Source organism: Dromaius novaehollandiae, chromosome 6, assembly GCF_036370855.1.
Source record: "Dromaius novaehollandiae isolate bDroNov1 chromosome 6, bDroNov1.hap1, whole genome shotgun sequence".
Taxonomy (NCBI): domain Eukaryota; kingdom Metazoa; phylum Chordata; class Aves; order Casuariiformes; family Dromaiidae; genus Dromaius; species Dromaius novaehollandiae.
This window is the reverse complement of record NC_088103.1, coordinates 47,866,904-47,878,854: the sequence shown is the minus strand read 5'-3', so window position 1 is coordinate 47,878,854 and position 11,951 is coordinate 47,866,904. Positions and strand designations below refer to the sequence as shown.

The 11,951-nt window shown below is 45.5% G+C and overlaps 1 protein-coding gene across 1 annotated transcript in view; it reads right to left on the bottom strand.

Annotated features, from left to right (window-relative positions):
* Nucleotides 1–1,119: 1,119 nt before the first annotated feature.
* The window catches only part of MGMT (O-6-methylguanine-DNA methyltransferase), a 160,505-nt gene continuing 149,673 nt past the window's right edge, over nt 1,120–11,951 (bottom strand). The window contains exons 6-7 of the mRNA XM_064514382.1: nt 9,727–9,866; nt 1,120–2,086 (exon numbers count right to left, since the gene is read on the bottom strand). Coding sequence (XP_064370452.1) covers nt 1,955–2,086; nt 9,727–9,866 — 272 coding nt within the window. The 3' untranslated portion in view covers nt 1,120–1,954. The remainder of the gene's footprint in view (nt 2,087–9,726; nt 9,867–11,951) is intronic.

Below are 11,951 nucleotides of genomic sequence, written 5' to 3'. Positions count from 1 at the left end.
ACATCAATGCAGCTGAACTATCCTGTCTACTGTAAGGGCAACCGCGCGCCGTCGGTGATATTTCCCACCGTTTTTAAAGCCGGGCGCAGCAAACCAGCCGGGCGGGATGCCGCGGCGGCACGGGGCCGAAGGGTTTGAAAACGAAGCTCCGGAGGAGATTTCGCCTCCACTTCTGCATGAATATAAAAGGAATCACCATTAGATCTGTAAGTGCAATCCTTCATGGATTTTCACATTCCTATATGACTCTTACTGAGCAGTTATTCCTGAAATAGTACATAAATCTTACGGGACTCCCATTGGATTACCCTGCTTTAAGTTTTTAAGCAAGCTTTGTATAGGTTCATTCTTTTATTGCATTTTCTTTAAGGGAAAGCAGGTCTTTGGGACCGGCGTTCACGATAAGCAGCCACTTAAACACAAAATGCAGCCGTCTGACCTGGGCACAACGCGCGCTGCAAACACCACGACTTTCAAATTTGGTAAAACCCTGGCAAAAAGAAAAAAAGAAAGCGATCCGCGATCTTCCTAGCAGAAATAACGCCCTGTGATGTTTGCAGAAACTGCAGTTTACTGCTCGCTGTCTATAACTTAAGGTAATCTGGTGAGCGAAGTCCTACGGCCGCGTCGCCGTTCATCACCCGGCTGCCGGAGCGCGCGGTTAATCCGAAGCGGAGGAAAGTGCGAGGCTCCCAGGGGCTCCCACGTGCCCGGGACCGCGCGTGGGCTGCGTCTAGGCACAAGTGCCCTCCGTCGGGAAACGGCCCGGGAAGGCGAGATAGAGACGCGCTTGGGAAAGAGCACGCGCAAATCCCGCTGGATAAATAGCAAGCAGTGCAAATGCGGAAAAGGTTGGAGTTTGCATTAGCTTCCCGGCTCTTTTGTTGGTATTACGTATTATAAAATAAAACACTCGCCCAAACTGTACATATTATAAGGCTGTATTTTTATCTCGGGGTTCTGGTGACACGTACAAACCACTTGAGCTTTGCCTCCGTGGTTTATATTGCCACCAGAAACCCTTGATAAAAATACAGCCTTATATTGTACAGCTGGGTATAGTTTATTTCCTCCATATATCACACACCGTGTTTTATTTATAAACATACACAGAGACACTTGTATATGCAAAGCAGTTTTTTTATTGAAGTAATTGTACGATATCAATACAACTGTATTAACTAACACGTCGGCACGCAGTAATTTCTGGGCTAGCAGCAGCCTTTCTAAAGAGACATCTATGAAAATATGATAAACCACATAAAAATCAGCATTTCCATGTTAGGATTTACGATTCCCATACTGAAAGTTTCAGCTTCTGCTGGCTCGCCCTTTCCGAGGGCCCTCTTTAAACCATCAGAAAATTTAGCTCTAACACCTCGAGCAGTGCAAGCCTTTCCACCGAGAGGCTACGGGAAATAAAGCTTCCCAGAACAGAGAAAAGCAAAAATCCGAAGCAAATCAAACGATAAAAGGAAAAGTACTGCTGACACAAAGATGCAACTAAGACGATTTTTTGCAATATTCTGCGCAACTTCAGGTAACCTAACTGCTTTCGCTATAATGCGTCGGCTCCCGCTGGCCCTCAGCGAGCCAGCTGCATCCTCAGAGGGACGCGTGCACCTAGCACTTGCCACGTCCCTCCCACTCCCTTATCCTTGCTTTAATGGACATTAAAAATAGAACAAAACAGCACTGGAGATGGGAACAAAATACATGCACGACAGGCCTAGACCGCTGTAGTCATTCTGCTGTAAAATGTAAAAACAAGGCAGGGCACACGAGCTGCGTCCCCCAGGACCCAGCCGGCTGGCTTCATACAGCGGTGCCACCACGCATTCCACTTCGGAGGCTGCATTATATTTGTATGTCACTCAAATATTTACCGTGTCTCTAAACTCTACTGCGCGCGCGGAGAGCTGGCTGCAAGGCGAGGCTCTCTGGTGCCGGGTCATCAGCAGCCCAGCTTGGCCTTATGGAGCTTCTCGTGCGACAGCAGCCACTCCTTCACAAGCTTGCCGCCTCCGTAGTTGCCGGTCTCCCCGCTGCTGCGGATCACCCTGTGGCACGGGATGATGATCGCCATCTGCAAAACACACAGAAACGGGGGTCCTGAAAGAGCCGTCTTTTCCCGAGCTTGTGGCAGGGGCAGGTCCCAGGCCGGTGGCCTTGCTGGTGGCACTGGCAGGGGACCCTGCGCTTCGCTGCTGGCCTCCCGGGCTGCTGCTGTCCGTGCTGGGCGCTCGCTGCTCCCTCCGACCTCCCCAGGTCCCCAGCACAGCCGCTGCACCAAAGCACGCGGAAAGAGGTTCCCTCAGGCGTGGGAAAGCTGCATGCAAGAGCAACCGCTCGTCCTGTGCCAAGAACGCGCAGGACGGAGCAAAGGGGAGGTGGTGGCAGAAGACCCGCGTGCAAGAAGGGTTGTAGCCCTGAACCTACTATGAAACCAGTAGTTGCCTCCCACCAAACGAGCGGTGCCGTGGAGTGGAAGGCTTCAGCCGAAGCCCGCTCCAGCAGACCCTTCAGCTGGACCTCCAGCTTCAGGCCCAGGTCCCGGGAGCCTGCGGCACGCGGCCACCTTGCAGCAGCAGGACGGGGGGAACCGCGGGACTGACCCACCACCAGTTTGCAGCTGGTCCGACTTGCTCCGGCACTGAGAAGCAGCACGGCGTGCTTCAGCATCCTCCTGCAGAAGCCAAACAACCCTAACCGAAGCAATCGCCTCCTCTTTAAACCCTGGATGTGAAAATGGCGATTTTCTTCCTCCTCCCAGAGCTGCTAAATTAAATAAAGTCCAAACTTGCAACATGTTAGAAGATAAAATGAATTACTGTCACACTGCCCAAGCTGCAAAGCACGCAGGCAGCTGCTATTCACCTTTGGCTGCTAGTGGGCACTGACATGTTTCCTAGCACATAACAGCATTTTTCATACAGAAAAATTACAGCTCCCTGGTATCAGACAGACTAGCACGTGGTCTTTCCTTTAGCAAAGCAACCGGTTCTCCTGGTATCTACTTTCAAATTAAGAATAAGCAAATGCCTCGACTCACGAATTAGTGGATTTATTAGTGGCTTTCACCTGATGGTCCTGAATTATGCAGCCTCCTGATATCAAACCCCAGATTTTAGAGATGCCAGAACAATGTTTTTCAGATGATCCCTTTTTTTGCAGCCTGTCTTTCCCCATGACCACTTCCCTGGTGCGGAGACGGCACAGGGACACACGCACGCTTTAACTAGCAGGTTTCGGGGATGTCTTTACGGGGGATGCAAGGCCAGGAAGGAGGTCTCCAGCACTTACGGGTCAGTGAGGAGAGGGGGAAAGAAAGTGAAGAGACCGGACGGGGCAATGAGGAGAGAAGGAAAGAAAGCGAAGAGACCGGGTTCCTCTCTGACTCGTGACCCCTCAAAAAGAGGCACCTACGAAACGCCGGGACGGCGAGCGCGGAGCTGCGGGCGACTGTGAGTGCTCAATGACGCGACAATTTGAAGAGGCCGTTTTTCTGGGAAAAGGCCACAAAAACCTAAGAACAACCCATCCATGAGCAGGCTGCACCCGTTCCCCAGGTCTCCGCTCCCTCGCTCCATGTCTGCTCTCGGTATCGCGCTTCCAGGTGAGATGAAAAATTCTATATAAGAGCGAGGCATTATTTATTATTTAACAGCAAGTCAATCCAAAATGGGTTGTGAATTTTAAAAATCTACAACAGGAGAGATTTAATTCGCACCTAACCAATTTAAGAACTTTTCTCGTACCATCTACTTTGTATCATTTATAGCCAAATGTCAAGGATTTGGGAAAAAAATCGATGTAAGTTACATAATAGACTGATAATGTACAGAAGTACATAAATGCATTTTTTTATTACAGGTGATTATCATCGTTGAAGTACACATCATAAAAAATGCAATACATCATCTTTAATAGCACAGTACGTGTTTTTGTAACTGCACAGTAATTCAACTGTAGTGATGACCGTGAAAGGAACAACTCACCAGAAAGTGCAGTTTTTACAAGTTGGATATTTTAAGCCAAAAAATATGTATTTATCTAAATACGCGCACACACACACACAAATGCATACTTTACACTGACTTATTTTAACTGCGTTTTGTATTTATTTCAGTAAAGTTCAAGCTGTGCTCATATTAGGGTTTAAGACACACAGACCCCAAGTAGCTGGACAGCTAATAGATGGACATTAAAAGTGGCTTTTGGGTTTTTTCGGTTGGGATCCCACCTGGGATTCCAGTGCAGGCCACAGCACATCTTCGCTTTTTTTCCCTTTGGATGGAGACCCTCTGATCCCAGCAGCCTAATGGAAGCACCCAAGAGAAAGAGAAGGAATCCAGGAAGAAAAAATTGTCGGAAAGGAAATCATTGAGCACGATTTATATGGAATATTGGACACGTAGGGCTGTGAGGCCACCAGAGAGCCGGCAGGCGTGGAAGACGCCTGCCCCGTGCCCAGCTCTCCTTGGCTGCTGCGGTGCCGTCACGGGCTCAAGGACGTGGGGCTGAACCACTGCACCACCACGGAAAAAGGGAAGGAGGAAATTCCACCTAGAAAATTTGGATATCAAGAGGAAGCGGGGAATCTCAGATCTCTGCTAGGATGCTCTTCTCCTTCCGTCTCTATACAGCGGAAAGAGTTTGCCTCTGCTGCAAGAGAGAAGACCCAAAGGAACCTTTTTTTTTAGGACAGGCTGTTGAGCTAGTGGGGTTGCAGCACCAGAGCTTCCAGGCTGGTTAAAAGGCTGCAGCTCCTGGAAAATGCAACCAGTGGGATGAAAGGTATGACATAAACAAAACTTCTTCCATGCCTGAGCTAACGAATTCCAACCCAAGTTTGTCACAGCACACGCAGATGCGCGTACGTCACTCTGCCTAGCGTTGGATATAAAACAAAATGCATTACAAAGACCGGATCAGCCCCGTAATTTAAAAATATTGAATATTGCTTCGATTTGGTTTAATTGTGGTGACAACTTTGAGACTACTACAATAATTAAAGCTGCTAAAATTTATTAGGGCCCTAAGGACATTTTAGAAGGAATACTACCCTAGTCTCGAGCTTTAATGCCTCGGCTACATTTAATGTAATTTTTATCAATAACCAAGCAGCTCATAATATTATAGCTCCACTGAAATCTTCATGCTGTGAAATCTAATTCATCTAATACATGAATCCATCACTTACACAGACCCTATCTCAAAGGCTATAAAACTTCCAAACCCATAGATTTGTCTCCAACAAAAATAACATGAAGGGGCCTTTCAATCGATGCCGGAATCCCTCTGATTCTGGTACCAGCTGAATATTTTCTCCAACTTTGCTTTTGTTCTTCTGGGTAGAGGCCCACAAGGGAAAGAGCTTGTTTTCACTTGCAGCCTCATCAATACCTAAATCCTGGTGAACAAGTGACACTGAGAAGCTGTAATCAATAGCTCCCTGTGCGTTTTTTCTTCTGGTCAAATGGTTCAGCACTACTGACAGCCCTGACACTCGGAACATGATGCTAAATCTTTATCAACAGCCATCGAGGTGACTGGCAGAACAAGGCTCGGGCGGTCATTAACGCTCGTGGCGATCTGTGAATAAACTAACTCCTCAATAACGCGTTTGTTTAGAAAAAGGTGGGGAAAAAAACCGCTCCGCACGAGGTATCGATCGCCTTTGAACTGCATTTAGCAAATCCGGTCTGCGGGTGAAGCTCGGCGGCGGTGCGCCGCTTGCTAGGAGTTTTCAGCCTGACGCAACAGCAACCCGACCGTCCCGTTACGCCGGCTGACGGGCCGCGTGCTTCCAGGCAACCGCCAAACTGCCAAAAACGCATCAGTGAGGCCATAACGGGAACAGCTGAGACATCACGTTATAGCATACAACAAAAACCACGCTCAGCAAAAATCACCTTTCAGTTCGCTCATGTCCTATCGCTTTTTCGCCCCCAACTCCCTTACAGAAACGAACACCGTAATACGAACCAGCATGGGTTCAAGTTTATTGCAAACCACCTAAGGAATTAATGCACAAGTAGTTTTATGTGTTTGCAACATTACAAATCCATACTCCACAACCTTCTCTCAAATGCACAGTTACTCTACTCAGTCTCCAATGTTTAAAGCATTTTGGCTGAATAATATCCTTGACTTACGCTACATCGATATTAGCATGAAGTTATACACTTAGTTAGGTTTTAGTCTGAACAATAACACAATCAGATAGAATATAAAAAAACCCTTATGCAGCCATTACTGCTGCTAACAGACCACTGAAGATATCTTATTTAAGCCACAGAATAGTCATTTAGGATGGCCTTGGACTAATCAGCCCAACATTCGCCGTTTCCCATGAGTCGCTGTGATTTCTTTTTGATCCTCCTATACTAGTCTAATGAGATTTTTAATTGAACTTTATGGGTTCCCTTTGAGGACCACAGACCTTGCAATCAATCTAAACTGCAGCAAACTATTTGAAGTTTTTCTTGCAAAAGGTGAGCCATCCCCACCATGTCCTTGGCATAATTTGAAGCAAAGCTGTTGCCTCCTTCAGCTGCTGCTGGCACCTCTTCCACCTCCTCCGAAAGCTGAAGGTCGTTGTATGAACTATGTGGAGCAACCCAACTACAGAGGGAAACTTGCAGAATGCACACCACCAAAATTAAACACCAACCCACGATCTGGAGAAGCGAGAAATATTTTGATATTTTGCGGAGAAATGTAAGGTACACCATTTTATCAAAACACCTGATCTGAGTAACACTAGTGTCCGGTTCTACAGGCAGTGCTGCTCTATGTCAAGCACTCGCTTTTACTAATATTACCATCCTCAATGAATCATGTTTATAATTTAGTCATCCAGATCACATTTGGACAGAAATTCATAACACGACAGGAATGAAATAGCAGTAGGATTGGGATCTATTGGGATTGCGTGTTTGGGAATACCACCGCGAGCACCGTTTGCTGTGAGCAATCCTAAGCAGCATCTCACGGTGCAAACAATTTAGGATTTTGCATAGCTTTGGCAGCAATCATTAACAAAGCTATTCATTAAAGTTTCAACTCCTCTCTTGTAAACAAAAATCACTAGTCTGCTATCCATGCATTTCCTGCACAGTTAATTCCTCCACCCATTTATTCAGCACGTGGTCGGAGGACATGAGAGCACTCTGCTCAAGAGAACACCACATTTGTGCAATAATTTTGAGCAAACGCTACTCAGAGACGGTGTTTACATCCTCAGGCTCGTAGTACAGGTGTAGCAGTTGCTAGCACTGCAGTCCCTGTAAGAATCCTTTGCTAATATTATAATGATGCTGCAGCGGAGATGACATGTTCAGTTTAATCAGCTATATAGTCAGATCCAAAGCTCAATATCTCCTCTGATAAACAGACTTCAAGTGGGTTTATAAATGAATGATGTTCGCGGTGATCCTACAATCCTATACATACTGTGCACTTCCACATACACTATCGTATCGCCTAATGTGCTTAAGGTTTTAAGTTCAATAAAGAAGGATACTGTGATATTTTAAGTGTGTATGAGCTTTTCATAGGAAACAGCTCATACAAACAGCATAAAGCTATGTTTTGTCAATACCCTGTATTGTACTTGACAATATAAACTATTTTAATATGATGGAATGATTTCCAATATAATATGGTGTACATTAAGACAAGGCAATACAATGCAAACCTGCAGGAAACAGTTCTCAAAGAATAACAATGCAGTGTTGTGCAAAAGGATATGTAATTGCTATCGCCTAGAAATGTACCCAGCTTTGCCCTCAGGCTGCAGTGGAGCAGCCGCATCCAAAGCAGCGGTAACAGCAGGTTGCGGTGTGAAAATTCCTGCTTTTTCCCCTGTGAGGGAGGATGAAAATAGTTCTGAAAATATACAGCAAAGCTACTGCAATTTTTTTTTAAATGGGGACCTATCTTATTTTTGTTTTTTCCCATCCCATACTACAGCTGTAGTGTTTTCTGTCTCCAGCAGAAAAATTTTTAAGCATATTATAGATACTACAGGATAGCTGTAGGGAAAAGAGCTATATAATACCACCCCAATATTTCACAACAGAAAGCTGACGATAAAAAAAATCGGTACTGTAATGACAGCCCTGCCTGTCCAAAACACATTTTTATTACTACACATCTCCTGTATCATAGTTAATCTGTAATTTTATACATATTCCACGTGAAATCACACATCCAGCCCTTTTATACTTCAATGGGACCACCTTTTCACCGTGTGTTTCTCACATTTTCCATATAAATCTTTATACAGTCATTTAGACCTACCAGTCGTAATACGCAGGTTGGCTACGTGTTAGATGTTATGAATGAGGAGAAATATAAAGATAATACATGGTGCAGCACCCCCCGCCCCAACCTTTATTATTTCTACATGTAAAGCCACCGGGTCCTGTGAAAACAGATTTTTTGAATTCACTTTGCAACTACACGTTGGAGTCTCATATGCACCTTATTAAAGGAAAAACGGAGAGGACTGAATGTAAAAAACAACACGGGAGGTCAAAGATTACAGCAGGTATAATGCCGGAGAAAAAAGAGGTATTGAGGTATGGAAAGACACATGTTGCTACCGGCAAGGGGTAATAAGGAAAAATACGTTGAAGAACGGCTGAAAAGGCCACAGTGCTGTTCATAGAAAACAAACTTTATTTTTTTTAAGGCAAGAAGTAATGGAATCTGTTAAAAAACAAAGATATAGTGGCATTTTCCTTACTGGCTTTTCCTTTTCTTTGCAGGGTAACGAGCCAGCCGAAGGTTATCACACCAGCCCGGCGCAGCCCGCGCCTGCCGGTTCACCAAACTATCGCATCCAGGTGCCTCCAGAGCCCGGTGCTAGTATACATACGAACATACAACATACAAACTAGTGTATATATATATATAAAACTAGTATATATATATATATATATATGTATATAAAAAATATCTGAGACCCAAGTATAATGGCACTGATTCTCACTAGCTTCACTTACACTAAGCAGTGTGATTTAGGTTCCTAAATACATCTGAAAATCTAGACCTGGACAACTAAAAGAGAAAGATAACTACCAGGAAGACGGAAAAAGAGACAAGTATTCAAACATATTGCTTCTCCAAAATCCACAGGACTAACCTAGAGAGCTGCTCCTTCCAGCTGGCTCAAATTCAGGCAACCCATCTCAACGGAGATATGCTATTTACATCTATTTTGGAGTGCGTGGGAAAAGAAAAGAACATTGGCAAACCAAATTCCACATTAGGGATTTGATGCCAACATGTACCTACGTGGATTAAAATCTTTCCTCCCTCACATTTTCAGAAATATTTCCATGCCAGAGCGGATGGACTACTAGCAACTCAAAGCTCCTCACGTGCTGTCAAACGGTGTCAGTGTTGAGTGATAAAAGATTTCCCTCTCCTAACAATATGTAAGAAAGTTTGAGAACAACCAACTGTGTTTCGGCTGACAAATTAAACCAAGTGCAATATTTCTTTTTCAAACCTAACACCATAATTGGGAGGGAATAAATCATATTAAACTGGTTGTGCATTATTGCTGATTAAAAACACTTACTGACCCTATTACTCATGGTAGACCAGTTTTCCTAGCAGATAAATTTAATCTAGTGACATTTAACCCACAAAGCTCTCTGTCTAAATCCACCACCTTCCACGGACGCCACTCGAAAGTCGGCGTGCACTTACGGGATTGCTCCGCATCGCTCCTCCCACGGCCCTCGCCGCCTTGCCGTTGCCCGCCAGCGCTGCCAGCTGCTTGTACGAAACGGCCTCCCCAAATTTCACGTCCCTCAGCAGCGTCCACAGCACTTGTCCGGTGAACGAGGCTGCAAAAAAGAGGAACAGAGCACTTGTTTGTATGCACGGCTGGAAAGAAAACAAGAAAAGATACCCCAAAACCCCGACACAAGGCACGGTCTCAACAGGAACTTTCTGATTTAAATTGAAACGGCCCAGACACACTCTCTCCTGTTATTGTGTCCTACATTACTATATTTAAATGCATGATTATTAGAAAGAGCGCTCCAAGTAACCGATCACTATAAAAAAGGATTTAAGGCTTTGATTTTCCTATATTTTTAATTTGCTTCGAGTACAATTATCCTGTTAACTCGTACAATGTGGTTTCCCATTACATTGGCGGAGTATAAATTAGCATAGAGTCAAATTAAAAAGGAAAGAAACGAGGGGCTCTACCTCCTTCGCGGAGCCCTCGCGTCTCCCGTTAATTCCCAGCCGGAGCGGGGCCGCGGCACCAGCCCCGGAGCAGCTCCCGACCCCGCGGCGGGACCCCCGGCATCCCGAACGCGCGGACCGCCCGCGGAAAAATCACCTATCTCCCACTATTTCTATTTTAATTCAGCAAATTGCTTTGGAAGTGTGCCGATTGCTGCAGAAACGAATAGGAAAAGGCATTGGAGGCAGTTTCCCTCTGTATTTCAGAGTTTCACTTTCCCAATCCAGGTGGTGGAAAAAACAAAAAAGGGGGGAAACCCCCCAAAAGGCCCCTTCCCCCTGTTCACAACAAACTAATTAAAACGCTTTCTCTCTCCAGTTGTCGAGAAAACACATTGATTACGTTACGTGGGCGCAGAGCGAAATGTGGTTTTGCTCTTAAAGGAAACCCGTACACCGTTATGTATGTGTTAAATAATAAAAATCACTTCTTAACTGAAGGGAACGATAATCACTTCATTGAAAAAATCTGTTTAGTCTTTATTATAACATTAAGCAAATTAAACATCAGCATAATCCAGGTGATACGAGAAAAGGGTCATCAAAGAAATTAACTTTGTTGTTCATTAATTTACATGGATTAGTAGAGGGCAGAGAGATAGCAAATCTGCTCTAGTTTTTTTATGATATAATTTCAAACTGTACACCATTTGTGGCAGTAGGGTGACTTTGGGGTTAATCAGACTGATTTGTCCTTTTAATTGCTTTCTATTCAAAGAAAATTCATTAGATAATGTTCTCTTCAAAATTCATGAATCAATTTAACTGAAGAAACCACATTAACAGCTTTGGGTTCATTAGCACAAGCGGTTGCGGTGCTGGCTGATGGCTGCGAGGGTTTCCGTAGGCAAACACGTTTTGTTTACTGGGATGCCTTCAGAAAGGTTTATTTCAGACCAAATTGTCACGCCACGGTTTTTGCAGCCTCTTTTCAAGCCGACGCCGGGAGAAGCCTGGGAACACAGCCGCGAGCCCCCGCCGTGCACCGGCTACGTCGCGACGTGAAACACGGGAAGCTCCAGCTCCAGACAAGGAGATCTGTCGCGATCGTGCACATCGCTCTACAAACGTATCTGAAAACTCAATCTCGTCCAGCAGGGAGCAAATGCATTAATTAGCTTAAGCAGCTCTAAGAGACACTGCCAAATACTGTTATTAAACTGTCGGCAAGTGCGAGTGCCTGTAAGCATAACCCGCCCAAATGGGATGGCTGAACTTTCACCAATTTCCAGCGTGTGCCAACATTTTAGGCCGTTAAATATCATTAGAGAATGTTGTAAAATCTGCACATAAAAATTAACACACACGTTCTCTCGCTTGCTACGAAAACACTTTGCTGAATTTAAGGATGACCGCGTAAGTCCGGAGCGGCAGGTCCAAGCCACCGACTGGATGAAGCTCCACCACGCGAGGAGGAGCAGCGGGAGCTTCCCGCCGGACGCACGGGCTCTCGGCGCTCGCCGTCTCAGTGCTGGTCGTCGTGGCCAACGCACAGCAACTACCGCTGCCGGGACCCCCCAGTTTTCTGGGCAATGGGTTTTTTTCAAGTGGGCTCCACTGCTTAGCCCTGAAAATCCCCCTGTACCACCGACGGGCCGGGCTTGTGCTGTAGGTTGTCCAAACACTGCATCACCAAGCCAAGGACACGTGCGCCAAGGCCAACCTGGAGTCAGGAT